The sequence below is a fragment of the Carlito syrichta genome, unplaced genomic scaffold (genome assembly GCF_000164805.1).
Source record: "Carlito syrichta isolate Samal-C Ts95f unplaced genomic scaffold, Tarsius_syrichta-2.0.1 Scaffold315831, whole genome shotgun sequence".
Lineage (NCBI taxonomy): Eukaryota > Metazoa > Chordata > Mammalia > Primates > Tarsiidae > Carlito > Carlito syrichta.
Genome location: NW_007259927.1, coordinates 484,692 through 501,311, shown reverse-complemented (window position 1 = coordinate 501,311; position 16,620 = coordinate 484,692). Strand labels below are relative to the sequence as shown.

The 16,620-nt window shown below is 42.8% G+C and overlaps 1 protein-coding gene across 5 annotated transcripts in view; it reads left to right on the top strand.

Annotated features, from left to right (window-relative positions):
* The first annotated feature begins 4,978 nt into the window (after positions 1–4,978).
* TTR (transthyretin) overlaps positions 4,979–16,620 on the top strand; it is a 35,448-nt gene continuing 23,806 nt past the window's right edge. Inside the window, exons 1-5 of one of the 5 annotated variants that reach the window (XM_021706639.1) lie at positions 4,994–5,197; positions 6,122–6,252; positions 8,348–8,483; positions 12,251–12,275; positions 12,310–12,504. In XM_021706639.1, the coding sequence (XP_021562314.1) occupies positions 5,129–5,197; positions 6,122–6,252; positions 8,348–8,483; positions 12,251–12,275; positions 12,310–12,383 (435 nt within the window). In that variant the 5' untranslated portion in view covers positions 4,994–5,128 and the 3' untranslated portion in view covers positions 12,384–12,504. Of the gene's footprint in view, positions 5,198–6,121; positions 6,253–8,347; positions 8,484–8,574; positions 8,578–12,250; positions 12,505–16,620 lie in introns of those variants that run through there. The other 4 variants (XM_021706638.1, XR_002481289.1, XM_008073386.1 and 1 more) reach the window with 4 other exon arrangements.

Genomic DNA, 16,620 nt, shown 5'->3' with positions numbered 1-16,620 from the left:
GGTTTAGTCACCTCCAGGGGAGCTGACAGAATTGAATTCTTTAACCCGCAAAGACCCAAGGGCCCCCAAATGCTATCATTCTCCCTCTTTTTACCCCCATCATGAGGCTCCATCCAAGCACTTGGCCAGCCAACTCTCCACTCTGGCTAATCAGCTTACCCACAGCAATACAAAAGGGCATTTCAGTGTCAACAAATCACTGGCTAGCCGTCGACACGCACCCTCAGAAAATAATTGAAGAAGAAACAATTTATCTACGATATCAAAAATGTTCCTAGATGAGCCTGTTTATTTTAAGGGAAAGGGCAGAAGAACTGTAAACTAAGAGCCAGGCTGAGTTGCCCATTAACCATAGGATACTGCTGGGAATCCACAGAGCTTGTATTTGTTTTTTTTTAATTTTAGATTCAGGGGTACGCATGCATATCTGTTTCATGGACATATTGTGTAGTGGTGGAGATTGAGTCTCAGGTGATCCATTCCCCAGATAGTGAACATTGTGCCCTGTAGGTAGTTTGTGAACCCTAGCCCTCCCCATTGGTGTCCCCAGTGTCTATTGTTTCCATCTTTGTGACTGTTTAGCTCCCACATGAGTGAGAACACGCAGTATTTGGTTTGCTGTTTCTGAGTCAGTTTACTTAGGATGATGATCCGGTCACAGCCCCACAGTCAGATTGTGAAGAAAGCCAGTACATGGCTAAGAAAAGAAATAAATGTTTCACTGATGCTTCTTTTGTTTTGTGGCATTGAGTCCAGCTGCTGAGATTGCTCGAGAGACAAGGTATCTACAGCAACCACTGAGGGCTCCAGGAATGTAGTAACCCTTGATCTTCATTCATTTTTCTTCATGGATCCTATGGAACGGTCCTCCCAAAAGAGCGTTCACAAACTCAAGTAAGCATGGGAAAGGAAGGCCCTCTAATCTTTGGGAGTCTCTGTTTAGCCCTACCACTGTCTTACATCATAGCTTGCATCTTAGGCAAGAAGCGTTAGATTTTCCTGGTCTCTATCATTACTATTTGTTCCATACAAACATTTCTTGGACAAAAAAAAAAAAAAAAAACGAAAAACAAAAGCCTTGCATTTCTTTCTCCCTGTTTTGTTTTTCTTCTTTGTGCTTTAGGCTTGCTCTTCTCTAACCTAAAACACTGCAAACTTCTCCTGAAGCTCTCTTACTTTGATTCCAGACTCCCTACATTTGGTCATTAAGCTTCTGCCAATATTTTCTCTTCTTTTCACATTAAAAAATAATCTTGAGGCTGGGCAAGGTGGCTCACACCTGTAATCCCAGCACTTTGGGTGAATGAGGTGGGAAGATTGCTTGAGCCCAGGAGTTCAAGATAGTCCTGGGCAACATAGTGAGACCCCAATTCTATTAATTAAAAAAATCAAAAAATTTAAAAAAATAAAATAAAATCTTGATCTCTGTAAGGTTTATTAATGATTTCCAATCAGATCAGGATCCTCCCCATAGTCTAAACTGCCTCACTTTCTCCCATTTTCTTGTCTTGTTCAAATGGAAATTTTATCAATAATTTCCAGATCAATGATAGTTCAGAAGACAACCAAGTCAAAGTGGCCAAGGGCATAAAGCCTGGAGGGTGCTCTAAGAAAGAAACTTACCCACAGCAATTCAAGAAATACCACTATTAAATGATGTCAGTAAGATTGAGTGGTGAGTTGGAACTAATAGGAGGAGATGTATCATAGGTTCTCATATTTAGGTTAAAATTCATAAAAGGTCAAAGCACAGGATGATGGATAATGTATGGTAATTTTAGATTATTGTGACCAACAGATCACAATGGGCAGTGCTGATGGATGCAGCTCACAGCTATACAGTTGCAAATGTACTCAGGGGGTTGGAGCAGTGGCTCACACATGTAATTCCAGGACTTTGGGAGGCTGAGGCGGGAGGATCACTTGAGGCCAGGAGTTTGAGACCAGCCTGGGCAACATAGCAAGACCTCATCTCTACAAATTTTTTTTTAAAAATTAGCTAGGCCAGGCATGGTGGCTCAAGTCTGTAATCCCAGTACTTTGGGAGGCCGATGTGAGAGGATTGCCTGAGCCTGGGGGTTTGAGACCAGCCTGGGCAACATGGTGAGATCTCATCTCTACAATAAATCAAAAAATTAGCCAGGCATGGTAGTACACACCTGTAGTTCTGGCTACTTGGGAGGCTGAAGCGGAGGGATCGCCGGAGTCCAACAGGTCAACACTGGGGTGGCCGTGAGCATCAATGCACTCCAGCCTGGGTGATGGAGTTGGACTCCAACTCAAAAAAAAAAATTAGCTAGGAGTGGTGCTATATGCTGTAGTCTTAGTTCTTCAGGAGGAGGCTGAGGCAGGAGGATTACTTGAGCCCAGAAGCTTGAGGTTACATTGAGCCATAATCACACCACTGCAGCCTAGGTATGCATTTAAAAAAATGGACTCAAGGAAAAAATATATACTCAGGGTATCACATTTGCAGTATTTGCTTTTGCCAAGGGAGACAACTGTTTTAATGTCCCGTAGGTTGGCCTGATCTTATCTGGAGGATGTGTCAGAGCATCACATTTGCAGAGAAACTTTGACTGATGGGAGTAGGTTGGAGGAGGAATTTCTGGGTGGTGAGGATTACAGGAACTATGTCAGAAGAGGATTTATTCAAAGATGTGGGCATGTCTCTTTGGCAAAAAGAAACTAAGCTGTCATTCTCCTCTTAAGTGGCTGGTGGAAGACCAGTAATCACAAACTCAAATTTTCAAAAGGCTGGGCAGGAACACGGATGAGAGAAACAGGCCATGAGTAAGAAAAGAAAAAACTCCCATAGTGATATGTCACTAGAATGACACCCAGCCTCGGAGCTGGAAGGGAGGCCCAGGGAGTCGTGATGTCTGAGCGTGATCTCCCCTGGTTGCTGGGATGTATGAATGTGGGTCTAGTGCTGCCATCTTTTCTGGTTTCTCAGGAGAAGCCAGGATTCCAACTTTTTTATATAACACCTCTCAATTTTTAATTTTAGCAGCTATTTCAAAACGCTTGAAAAGACACTGCAGTCCATGTTTAACATGTCTATGGGCGGGTGGCCACTGAGGGTTGCCAGTGCCCAAGGTCTACAGGAGACGATTCTTGGTTCCAACAGAGTACAGTACGAAAACGCATGAGTGGAAGATTTTGCTTGGGTTGTGAAAGAACATTCAAGTGTTTAGGATCCATAACCAGAAAAAAGGCTCCGTCTTGGTTCTGAGCAATGAGAAATCATCAAGAGAATTTTGGATGATTGTATACGAGAAATGTTGAGAAATGATTTCCTCCTGAGGCATGAATGGAATGTTGAACCAAATTATATTACAGTTATACCTTCACACCAAGAGAGTGGCTTACAGTTTACAAAATGCTTTTCTGTCATCTCTTATTAAAAGTTATTAGAACAGTCCTTTGAAGTAGAAAAGTAGGTATTTCTATTCTACACACGAGTAAGCTGAGTATATGAGATATTAAATAACTCAGGAAAGGTCATCCAGGAAACTGGCAGCAGGACTACGTCAGATGACTCAGGTCATCCTGCTCCAAATCCCTCAGCTACTTCTTAGTCAGACTCTCAGGCTCTAAGATTCTATTTATAGTCACGCCTTCGACTGGGTTTGTTCATTGTTGCTTTCCTGTGGTCAGCCCACTCTTTCCAAGTCATCTCCTGCACATTTCCATATTCCTAGAAGGCCTTATCCTTCATGATTTCTTGTTGAATTTCTCCCAACTTGACTCTGTCAGTTTCGGGAATGTCCCCCAACTCTCAATGCTTCAAACTCACCCTTGACATATATTTGTCCCAAATGCTTGCCTTTCTTATGTCTTCTCCATATTTGTCTATAAGGATATGGAAGATGTGAGCAGAGGTCAAATGTGCCCTCAGAAAGAACGTCCTCTTCTTGCTTTGCTTAGCTTAGAGGGCTCCAGAAGCCTGAGCATCATTTAGGGGAGATGGGAGGGGAAAAAAGAAGTCAGGAACTTCTCCCTTCTGGCAGTGGTTTGCAACCCTTTTGGGTCACAGACCATTTGAAGTAGGTGGTGAAGACTACAGACTCCATACCCCCCTCCCCCAAAATGTATATGTGATTTCAGGAATTTTCCAGATTCCCTGGTGCCTGGTAACTGAAGGAAATACAGAGACAGTATTGACAGTATTGACAGTATTTATCCATGAACATAGTCATACATACAAATGCCCACATATACACAGGAGTTGGTACTTACCAACAAATAGTCAAATCATCCTGTACGTCAGCCAGGAGTAAAAGAACTTGTCATCAACCATGGCTTCTAGTTCTCATAGTTATCTCTACTTCTTTCCAGAAAGTTTGATTTTGACAAAAGCCAGCTGGTAGCCTTTTCCTTGAATGCCTGATGTAGGAGATACAGTAAAGAAGATTTGGTTTTCTGTATTTCAGGCTCATCAAGTCAAAGTTGAAATATGCCATTTTTCCTTGGGTTGAGGTGAACCTTATCTGGGCATCACACACACACACACACACACACACAAATTATGGAGAAATTGCTGACTAAGCAAAGTTTCCAAATGACTTGGCTTGGCTAAGACATAGGCTTTTAAAAATGTGAGCCCTGCCAAATGTTTTTCTGTGTTGACCCATGGGCATACACTAAGTGCAATGACATTTTCTAATGCACTATATTTAAGCCTGTACGGCCAAATGTCATTCAACATGAATTATTACACCTTGCATCTGTCATCTACAATGAAAGACAAAAATGTGTAGAAAATGGAAGCCATGCATAGAAATAGGTAAGGGAAAGGAAAAAAATCCCAAGAATGTTGCTGCATGCAGCCATGCAGGAAGAAGACTATTTTTATTTTGTTCTGATTGTTTTGTTTTGGTGATCTTGCTGGTCAAATGACCTATTAAGAATATTTCATAGAGCTAATGTTCTGACGCTCTAATCTCTCTAGACAAGGTTCATATTTGTGTGAGTTACTTATTCTCCCTTTGTTGACTAAGTCAATAATCAGAATCAGCAGGTTTGGAGTCAGATTGACAGGGATAAGCAGCCTAGCTCGGGAGAGGTGAGTATAAAACCCCATGCTGGAAACAACCATCACAGAAGTTCACGCGTCCCAGGCAGGATGGCTTCTCATCGTCTGCTCTTACTTTGCCTTGCTGGACTGGTATTTGTGTCTGAGGCTGACCCTGCGGTAAGTGTTTGATTCTGGGAAGCCTCATTTATTCATTTAAGATGTAAACTCGAAGTAGAAGTCAATCCTTTCACCTTTGCCAGCCAATTTTGTTTCTAGGACAAGGGTTTTCAGCATCTATTTTTAATATCATTGATTCAAAACTCAAAAAATGAAGTTCTGCAGAGCTTACTGAACTGGGGTTTAGACTCTGGGCCCTCTCCCTCGTTGCTTTGGTGCACGGGGTTTGCAATGCCTGGTACCTCAATTTCTTCAGCTAGATGAAAGAAATAAAGATATGATATTAATGAAGCTGTTAATATTGGATTTTCAGAGAAGCATCCCTTCATAAACTTTATTTGGGGGAACAAATGGCATGAGATTATTTTCTGACCCTGTAGCTAATCAAAATGTGTGCATTGATTAATCTTTGAAAGACTTGGTGAACAACAGTCTAGTCAGATATCTAGTTCCTAAATCCTCTAGAAGAATAAACTAACACTACAAAATAGACCCGGAGGTAGTCCGACATTATTTCACAGCAACTAGTAAGAGGGAATTACTGTAGCCACACTGACTAAAATGATCATGGGAAAAACGAGTTGGCCCTATATATGGGACATTGCATCTTTTTAGTAATTCCACTCAGATGAGGAGGTTTAACAAAGTAGCTGTTCTCAGAGGGCCCATTTTCTCTCTTAAAGTTCATTAAATACATCCCTGGTCAATAGCAGCATGTCTGCAGGCAGAAACCATTTTTGTTTTGGAAACAATCATGTCTGTGTTGTACTAAATAAGGAAGCTCATTAATTGTCAATACTTATGTTCCTGATAATGGGATCAGTGTGGACTTCCTCTTTTGTTCCAGTTTCTAACACCATAAAGAATAAATCCTTTCCTGCTGACCAACTTTGCTAACTTCTCACTTGTCTTCCCAATGTGCAGGGCCCTGGGGAATCCAAGTGTCCTCTGATGGTCAAAGTACTAGATGCCGTCCGAGGCAGCCCTGCTGTCAATGTGGCTGTGAAAGTATTTAAAAGGGCTGCTGACGAGACTTGGGAGCCATTCGCCTCTGGGTAAGCCCTGTCAAGAACCTTTCCATGGGACTTGGTTTTTTCTTCCCTCCACTTGTTAGAGAGAGGCTCACGTCATCCACTAGAGAGTCTATAAGGATATGGAAGATGCAGACAGAGGTCAAGTGTGCCCTCAGAAGGATGCCCTCTTCTTGCTTTGCTTAGCTGGGAGGGCACCAGGAGCCTGAGCATCATTTAGGGGAGATGGGAGGGCAAAAAAGGAGTCAGGAACTCCTCCCTTCTGGCAGTGGTTTACAACCTTTTCGGGTCACAGACCATTTGAAGTAGGTGGTAAAGACTACAGACTCCATGCCCCCCCCAAAATGTGTATGTGATTTCAGGAATTTTCCAGATTCCCTGGTGCCCAGTAACACCCAAGCTGAGAGTCTGGAATTTTAGGGAAGATGTACAATGGTTATTAACTCATGACTGAAAAGAAGGAAATTCGGAGATAGGATTGACAAGACACCTGTCTATAGTTTAACTAGACCACCCAGAAGCCAGGACTTCTGTCTAATGAACACTTCAGGGAACTTACTGTGTGCAAGGCTGAGGGATGTCAAGCTCAATAAGAAAAACACAGAAGAAAGAGACATTTGAAGCAAAGTCCAGTCACTGACTGACCTCATAGTCACCCAGTGTCATGTGTAAAAATGACTTGTCACCTTCATTAGGTGCGTTACAACTTTCACAGAGTACGCCTACCTCCACTAGCAAGAATTTCAAAGAAAATACATGTTAATAAACCTAAACAACCTAACCTAAAAAAGAATAACCAAGAAATGCTCAGCACCAAGTAGAAGAGGAATTGCTAAGTATTTATGCCTTCTGTTGGGTTTTAATTGAACCTCAAGAACCACACTCTGATTCTTCACCCATCATAGGGAAGATATTGTCTTTGGTCTGGCTTTAAATGAGTTTTTATTTGTTAATTCATTTATGTTTACAGAAAATGCCAAGCACAATATGGAAAGTGGTTAAGAGACTATTCTAAGAGAGAGATAGAATGGACACCAAAAATATTCAAATGTTCTTGTTTTTTCTTGTATCAAGAGCAAAAAGAAAAAAGGAAGTGAAAAGAAAGGAAGGGGGCACGATCAGAGTCAGTAAAGACAACTTCTATTTTTATCTGTCTTCATTTTTATAGTCTAATGGAGAACAATTTCTTTTTTTTTTTTTGATTTGGAGTCTCATTCTGTCATCCAAACTGGAGTGCAGTGGCCGCTCCTGGCCACCGCAGCCGCGACCTGCTGGGCTGCGGCGATCCTTCCGCCTCAGCCTTCCAAGTAGCCGGAATTACAGGCGTGCGCTACCACGCCCGGCTAATTTTTTGATTTTATTGTAGAGATGAGGTCTCGCCTGCCCAGGCGGGTCTCGAACCCTCGGGCTCAGGCAATCCACTCACCTCAGCCTCTGGAGAACAATTTCTAACATTCAACTATTGAGCTGGTTCTTACATGGAAATGTAAGTTGCCTAATATTTGTTGCTGACAAAGAATTGAATATCTCTTTGTTTAGGCTTCCCACTGTGTGCACAAATGACACTGTCTTTGGAGGGTATCTTTACACCACAGAGGATAGGAGTGAGACCCTGCTGTCCTGGGAAATCAGAGTTATAGCTCCTTCCAGGGATAGTCATGAACTTCCACCCAATCATTAACCGTGAATCACGAGGACATTAAAAAAAATTTTTTTTTTTTTGGTAGAGATGAGGTCTTGCTATATTGCCCAGGCTGGTCTTGAACTCCTGGGCTCAAGCAATCCTCCCGCCTTGGCCTCCCAAAAGGCTGATATTACAGGCATGAGCCACCACTCCCATTCACAAGAATTTTTTTAAAAGTAAATATTATACCTATATTTTGTTCACATAAGAGAAAAAAATCTATAGAGAGCTTTTTGAAAAGTTTCTACAAATTTCTTGCCATTTAATTTCAGACAGTTACAAGAGTTTTTTTCCTCCTGATTTGCTTGAGAGAAAATGTATCTAACACACATACACAGCCACACACATACACATGAGCCTGTGTGTGGAGTGTCACTTTGTCATGCCCTTGATTCCCTTCCTGCCTAACTTAACCCAGGTGTTCATACCTTCCAGGAAAACCAGTGAGTCTGGAGAGCTCCACAGGCTCACAACTGATGAGGCATTTGTAGAAGCGGTGTACAAAGTGGAATTAGACACCAAATCCTACTGGAAGGCGCTTGGCATCACCCCGTTCCATGAATACGCGGAGGTGAGTGTCTAGACTACTGAGTTGTTTCTAGGTTTTGTGCTGAAGCTCAGGAGATGCACAGTCTGCACCTTACCATGGAAATGTTATAAAGAAAGTGCTGAATGACCCCAGTTGACAATCAGAAACCCACAACACACTGAGAAACAAACGTTCTCTGGAGTCTGGTGAAAATTTATTTAGTTACATGATCTGAACTTGGTGCTGTTTCAGTTCATTCACTCCATGCCATACACATATTTGTTTGCTGAAGAAAGAATATGTTTAAGTATGAGACAGCCCTCCAGACCCCACTTAGGATAATGTAACAAAAGAAACATGAGCCATGTTTTTCTCAAAACCCTGAACAATTCTCCATTCCAGAACACATCTGGCCCCCCAGAGGTTTGGATAAACAATTCTTGGCGATGCATATACAGACAGTAAATTCAAAATAATAGTGGCAACACAATAGATAACATTTATCAAGCATCCATCATGTGCCAGACATGATTCTACATGTTTTCTATATTTAACCTACTTAATCCTCATGAACAAGCTATTGAGGTCCGTGCTACTATTACCCCATTTTGCAGATACAGAAAGTGAGGCAATGGGAAGTCAAATAACGGTCAAAGGTCACATGGCCAGAAAGTGGAGGAGTAGAAATGTTTGCAAATAGAGTTCAAGCTAAGTCCAGCCTCAAATCTGGGACATCTCAGCGTGTTTCAGGAAGCATTTTCCCTGTAAAAAGCCAAAAAAACCCCACCACATTGATAACGCACTGTATTCCTCTGCTTATGAAGTGGAAAGGATTCTCAGACATTTATACTTGGGCCCAATCTCCCTGCCTCCCCCTCGTCTTAATTTCTTAAGTCATTTAAAACAGATGGCTGTCATGGAAATGGAATCCAGACATGTTGGTCAGAGTTAAAGCTCAACTAATTCCATCAAAAAATAGGTCATCATAAAAGGAATGATTTTCTCTGGTTTGGTCATGGATGAGACTTCCATTTGACATTAAATGATACTTTTCAGTAGATGGTGTTACCAGGGAAACTATGGGGGCCTGTTTGACTTCTGGGGCTCACAGTTCACCATGCATCTACCAAGAAGCATGTCTCTGGCTCCTCCTCGGCCAGGTGGCAAGACCCTGAGCCTGTTGGAGCAGGTACAGGGTTTGGGCGGTGCCCACCACAAGACATTGATTTCCCCTAGGGTCTCAGCCTCTAGCCTTGAGCAACGGGTCTGCATGCCGGGGACCCTTGTCTGCCCGACACCTGGGTCTCAGCCTGACGGAACCATCTGAAGAGATTCACTGCCATACTGTCTATGATATGTCACTCCTTTTCATCAAGATCTCAGCTTCCTTGTCTGTTATTCACTCTTCTAGTATTCATTCAACAAACATTTCTAAAATAAAATCCTTTCATAGGTTTAGCGTTCTGCTGGATGCTAGACATTTGGAAGTGAAAACACATCCTTGCCCTTGCAGTGGAGGAGAAGGGACTGTTATAAAACAGATTAGGCAGGGCCATGAGCCCAACTTGTACCCAAATGGTCATGGGGAACAAGAGTCAGTAGTGAGACACGAATTCCAGTACCTTAACTCTACGACTGGTGCAGGGTGCGCTCCACCATGAGCTCTTTCCTTGTGACTTCTGATAAAGGGCTCCCAGAAAGTTGCATTTTTCAGAGCTGGTCACCTCTTCCTAGGACAACGGCCCAGGAGTTCTCATTAGATTTAGCAAGGAAAAGTGGGAAATTTCCTTTGGAGCTCATGGGCCTCTTTGCTTTATGGATTTTTTTTTTTTATTATTATTTGGAGTCTCACTCTGTCACCCAGCCTGGAGTGCAGTGGCTGCTCCCGGTCACCACAGCCTCGACCTGCTGGGCTTTGGCGATCCTTCCCCTCAGCCTTCCAAGTAGCTGGAACTACAGGCGCATGCTACCACGCCCGGGCTAATTTTTTTTATTTATTGTAGAGATGAGGTCTCGCCTGCCCAGGCGGGTCTCGAACCCGCGGGCTCAGGCAATCCACTCACCTCAGCCTCCCAAAGGAGCGGGATTACAGGCTGAGCCACCGAGCCCGGCTGCTTTATGGATTTTTGAACACAGATGATGCCTCTTACAATTTTTTTCAAGAAGCATCAAGTAGGACTGAAGGCCAGTGTTGCCAAAAGGGAAAAGAAGTTTTCCCTAATGCTTCAGGGAATTGGCCTTAAGGGGAGCCCTTCTCCCACAGAGAGATTCTTGGGGGGTCCTCCCCTCCTCTTGCTGGATGTTTTGTGTTTGTTTTTGGTATGGTCCACTCAGATCTTTTTTCCTCCTGTCCCTGAGTCATTCAGGTTTCCTTTACCCATATTTGGAACAAAATGCATTTATCCAGAGTGTATCCAAAGCTCAGCTCAAGGCCTGTATAAAAAAGAACAAAATTGAACATGTCCTCACTGCCCGCCACCTCTCTCCTGAACCAGATTCATCCCGACATGCCTCTGAACAGCTAAACCATCCCTGCACATGAATCTCAGACACTCTGCTGAGTTTGACAGAAGCACCGGTTAAACAATTTGCCCAGCGTGAAAGCTAAAATGAGTTCCATTGCTTGCATGCATGTTTCCAAATTCCACCAAGATGTTGCACGCTCTGCTCGTGTTGTCAATACAGCCCTACGGTGCTTTGACTTCATATTTCTTTTTCAAATTTAAATTTTTATGTATTTATTTTTTAAATTTTTTTGTAGAGATGAGCTTTCACTATATTGCCCAGGGTGGTCTCGAACTCCTGGGTTCAAGAGATCCTCCTGCCTTGGCCTCTCAAAGTGCTGGGATTACAAGTGTGAGCCACTGTACCCGGTCGCTTTTACTCCATATATAATTACGTGTTCTATACATCAAAACGTAGTTTTTCACGTTAGAAAATGCAGAGAATAGTGGGAATAAAGTCTCTGGGCTTGGAGACAGGAGTCTTTCCTTCTTTGTGTTGTTTTTCACTGCATAGACTGGAGCAACACACAAATTCAAAAGATGGTTTGTTTATGTGTAATATGAGACAAATGTTCCCTTCCAACTCCAGAATTCTAGGTCTCTAATTGTGTGGTGAGGTTGGCAGTCACCATTCTCAGCAGACCTTCAATCACTGAATGCCAGTTTTTACTTTCCATCTTTTTCTTTTTTTCTTTTCTTTTGACTTGGAGTCTCACTTTGTCACCCAGGCTGGAGTGCAGTGAGAAGATCACAGCTCACCGCAGCCTTGACCTCCTGGGATCAGGTGATCCTTCTGCCTTAGCCTCCCAAGTAGCTGAGACTACAGGGACATGCCATCACGTCCGCTTAATTTTTTTAAATTATTTTTTGTAGAGACGAGGTCTTGCTATGTTGCCAAGGCTGGTCTCAAACTCCGAGGCTCAAGCAATCCTCCCACCTTGGTTACCCAAAGTGCTGGGATTATAGGTGTGAGCCACCATGTCCAGCAATCCCCACCTTTTTCTAAAACCAAGAAAACAGACAAAAGCCTTTGGACTCTCTGCGATCTCCCTCGTTCAGGCCTATGCCACCCTGATTTTGGTGTGAATTTGCAAAAGACCCGATTCTACTGGAAGTCATGAAAAACTCGTTCGTAGGACCACACAAGGCCAGTGTGTTTGAGCTTTTACTTTTTGTTCAAACTGTTCCAAAAAGTAAGACAATAACATAAGAATAATCAATTTGGCCCTGGGCTGGCAGTGGTGTGTCTGTCTGCGGGTCACCTCGGTTGGGCGACTTGGAAACAGAGCCTGTCTTCTCCCCTAGGTGGTGTTCACAGCCAACGACGCGGGTCCCCGTCGCTACACCATCGCGGCTCTGCTCAGCCCCTACTCCTACTCCACCACGGCCGTCGTCAGCAACCCCAAGGAATGAGGGACTTTTCTTCCAGCGAATCTGAAGGAAGAGGGACAGGATTTCATGTAACCAATAGTATTCCATTTTTACGAAAGCAGTGTTTTCACCTTATAAGCTACTTTAGAAACTCAGGCAAAGGCAATAAAACATTCCCGTGAAAAGCATTTCTCACTTTATTTTATTTTATATATATATTTTTAAAACGTTTTTTATTTTAAAATTGTGGGGTACAGTTAAGAGTTAGGTATACAAATATGCATCGTTCAGGTACCCTTGTGTCCCCCCCGTCCCCAGACAGATATTGACCACAGTTAATCCCACCTCCCTTTCCCTCCCTTATATTATTTTTGACTTTATTTTATTATAAAGATATAGGGTGCAAGTCAGGATTAGGTACATAAGTAATGTGTGTGCAGGTGAAGTCTGGGCCTCCAACTGGTCCTCACTTCCCCAGGCACCCTTTGTGATTTTATTTGCCCCTGACAATGTCCCACGATTGCCGATCCCTCCCTAGTGCTATTGTGATTAATGTTCAGGTCCCACTGATGAGTAAGAACATGTGGTATTTGTTTCTTTGTTTCTGTGATAGATCACTAAGTGTGATGGTCTCCAACTCCATTGAATTTGCTTCGATGTCCATTGTTTTGTTTCTCTATGGCTGTGTAATATTCTATCATGTATACGTACCACATTGGAGTAGGCAACCAATTCTTTTTTTTTTTTTTTAAGTTGCAGTCTCACTGTGTTGTCCAGGCTGGAGAGCAGTGGTACACTCATGGCCACCCCAGTGTCGAACCGCTGGGCTCCGACGATCCTTCCACCTCAGCCTTCCAAGTAGCCGGAACTATAGGCGCGTGCTGCCACACTTGGCTAATTTTTTATTTATTGTAGAGACGAGGTCTCGCCAAGTTGCCTAGGCTGGTCTCAAACCCGCGGGCTCGGACAATCCACTGTCCTCGGCCTCCCAAAGTGCTGGAATTATAGGCTAAGCCACTGAGCCCGGCCAGGAACCAATTCTTGATCATATCTCCAAAGCACGTGCCATAAAGGATAAGATAGACAAGTGGGACCTCATCAAACTGAAAAACTTTTGCACAGGAAAAGAAACCATCAAGAGAGTGGGAAGACAACACACAGAATGAGAGAAATATTTACTAATTGTATATCTCACAAAGGCCTAACATCATTTCATTTTAACTTAATTTCTTTTATTCCCTCATTGTTCTCTGTAAAAAAATAATCCAAATTTTGCAGAGAAGCAAATGAATTCTAGAAAGTCTCTGGACAGAACTCTGGGAGACAGCCACTCAAAACATACATCCTGAAAGTGAGAAAGTTTTACTTTCCTGTAACCGTCAGTGAATAGCAAAAGACAAATTCTAAGGACCCATTTCTTTACTCTGGGTGATTCTCTTAAGTGCTTTGCTGATTGCAAGAACCGCACAGCTCCTGTGGAACATATCTGCCACCTCTCAGGCCTTCTGACCAGTTCAGACCAGCTCCACCCTACAGTCTGCTAGTTAAGGCGAACAACCAAAGAGTCCCACACACCCAATTTACTTAGACCAATCTAAAATTCACGAGTGGAGAACTAACATGTGCCGGACCTATTTTAAGTGCTCTGAACATAAAGAATAGGACCTCATGTCTGCATTGACTCAGAGAGCTCACGGTCTTTTGAGAAGATCATTGTTCCATCGTGGTTTGACAGAGGCTGTGGTACAAAGCACAGTGAGGGTATGAAAAAGAGAAGCAACTTAGAGAAGTCAGAGAAGGACTCAGAATAAGTGACTCAGCTGTCATTTAAACTAAGGGTTGGTATTTGTCAGGTAAGAAGGGAGAAGTTATTATAGGTAGAGAGAATAGAGTTTGTAAGGCCAGGCAAAGTGAAACAAATTGATAAACTGTGGGAACACAGTGATTCAGAATGCTGAAGGGTAAGGGTATGAAGATGGGCTAGGTTGTGCTGCTGTAACAAACAACCCCACATCTCAGCAGCTTAAAAAAGTCAAGGTGTATTTCTTATTTACCAAGTCCAATGTACAAGTTCTTGCTCTGAAGACTTCAGGGTAGCTTTCCTCAAATGGTGACTCTGGGACATAGTTTGATTTTGTCTGTGGCTTCAAGGTCATCCTGGCGACATCTAGCCAGTGTTCTAAAAGAAGAGAGAGAGAATGGTACTAGCACTCTCTGTACTGAAGTGTCACTCATGAGTCCCACTGACACCTCACTGGCCAGAGCTAGATGCATGGTCCCACCTAGATGCACCAAGAAACGTGACTCCTGGCTGGGAGACTTTTCCTAGGACAACTCTACATTCTGGAAGAGGCACACTAATCTGATTGGTCAACAAACATCTCTGCCACAGTAGGATTGAGAATGGTTGGAAATGAGGCTGGCGTGAAGGCTGGCTTTATCTACCACCTATCAGAGCTATGAATTTATCCCAAAGGCAACAGGGATCCATAGAGGGGAACCTTGACACTGGTCCTCGTGGCTGGGGCAAGGATAGTTACTGCTTGAACAATATCTCCAACCAGTATTCTCCAGTAAAACACACACTCCATGAGTCAGACACATGGCTCAGGTCTAAACATACCTTGGGAGTCTTTCCATTTTCCTCCAAATTCAAAACTAAAATCTTTCACCCTCCAGTTGACTGTATAGAGAGAACCAGAAATCCGAAGAGAACGGAATTTAGGTTTGGATTTTTTAAACAGGTACTGAGTCTCTACCAAATACATGTCAACATCAGTATCTCTGAATCTGTTCAACATTGTTAGCAAGTCCTTGTTCCATGGATAATGGTTAATCTGCATCAAGCTGCCATTTTTGTAGATTTAATGGTCAAATATTGGCAGTTTCAAAATATAAGACCCACCATGATTGTATTGGTCACTAACCTGCCTGTTTACAGAATGCCACATTTCTATCTGACTGCTGTTAAATAGCTATGGATTTTTATAATAAAAACAGGTTAAAAATATGAATTCGTTTGAAAATCTTGCTGATGTGAAGAAGAACTGTGGGGAGGAAAGCTAAATTCAGTTCAGAGAGATATACGAGAGGGACTCAAAAACGACTAGAATTATCTTTTGGAGGGCAGGCGCCTTGTAGTACAAGCTAGGTAAGTGTCCTTGGAACCCATCGGCACCAGTGTACCAGCTAGTGTTGTCGTGAGAGGCTGCATTCAGCTTCAGTGAATTTTTAAAAATTCTTCCAATGCACGTGCCCATTTCATGATGGGTGATTTACATGAACAACCTGCCCACACTGCACTGAGTACCCAGCAGTTTCTGACCAGAAACGGCATGACCCCTGTACCCGACCCTCCCTTTTCACCCTGGATGCTTCCCTGGATGAAAAAAGTCCCCAGAGGGAAAGGTTTTGGCAATGTGGAAGGGGTGAAACAAAAAATGGCAGAAGCACTAACACACATCCAAATTGATGAGTTCAAAAACTGTTTTGAGCAGTGGAAAAAAGCATCTTGATAGGTGTATCGAATGAAACAGAGTGTACTTTGAAGGTGACCGAAATTTAAACATGTAAGAATGCACAATTTTTTATAAATAAATTCCAGGGTTTTTTGGAGGGGGTTCTCCCTTTGTACAGCATCTCTCTCTCAGGTACACATGCACACACACACACCCTACTACTTCTGTTTCTCTGGAGAACTCTGACTAATACAGCGGCTATACTGTCATCCATCCTTTGAAAATCCCTGTGTATGATGGTAGGGAGGCCTTGAGGGTTCTTGAGCAGGGGAGTAACACAATGGAAGTTGAGTTTAAGAAAAGGAAGCTGGCAAGAATGACATCATGAGATTGACTGGGAGAAGAAGGTAGGGGAATGGATGATGATGCATTTGTAGAAATGAAGGCTTGAAGTGATGTGACTTTGCATTCAGGTGGTAGACATGCAAATGAGTAGAAGGCATACATATTTGATTTTAAAATATATACGTATTGGAAATGGGTTTGATTTGCATTCTACAAAGAAAAATCATGAGGTGGATTGAAAAATAGCCAGGACCTTACGGGGCGGGGGAATGAATGATGAGGAATTAGTACCATTCACCTATGTAGACTTTCTACTATCTGAACCAATAATTTATATCCCGATATGAAAACATAAAATTAATCTTTGTGCCAGGCATGGTGGCTCACACCTGTAATCACAGAACTTTGAAAGGCCAAGGTGGGAGAATCATTTGGGCCCATGTTCAAGACCAGCCTGGGTAGCATAGTAAGAACTCATCTCTAAAAAAAAAAAAAAAAAAA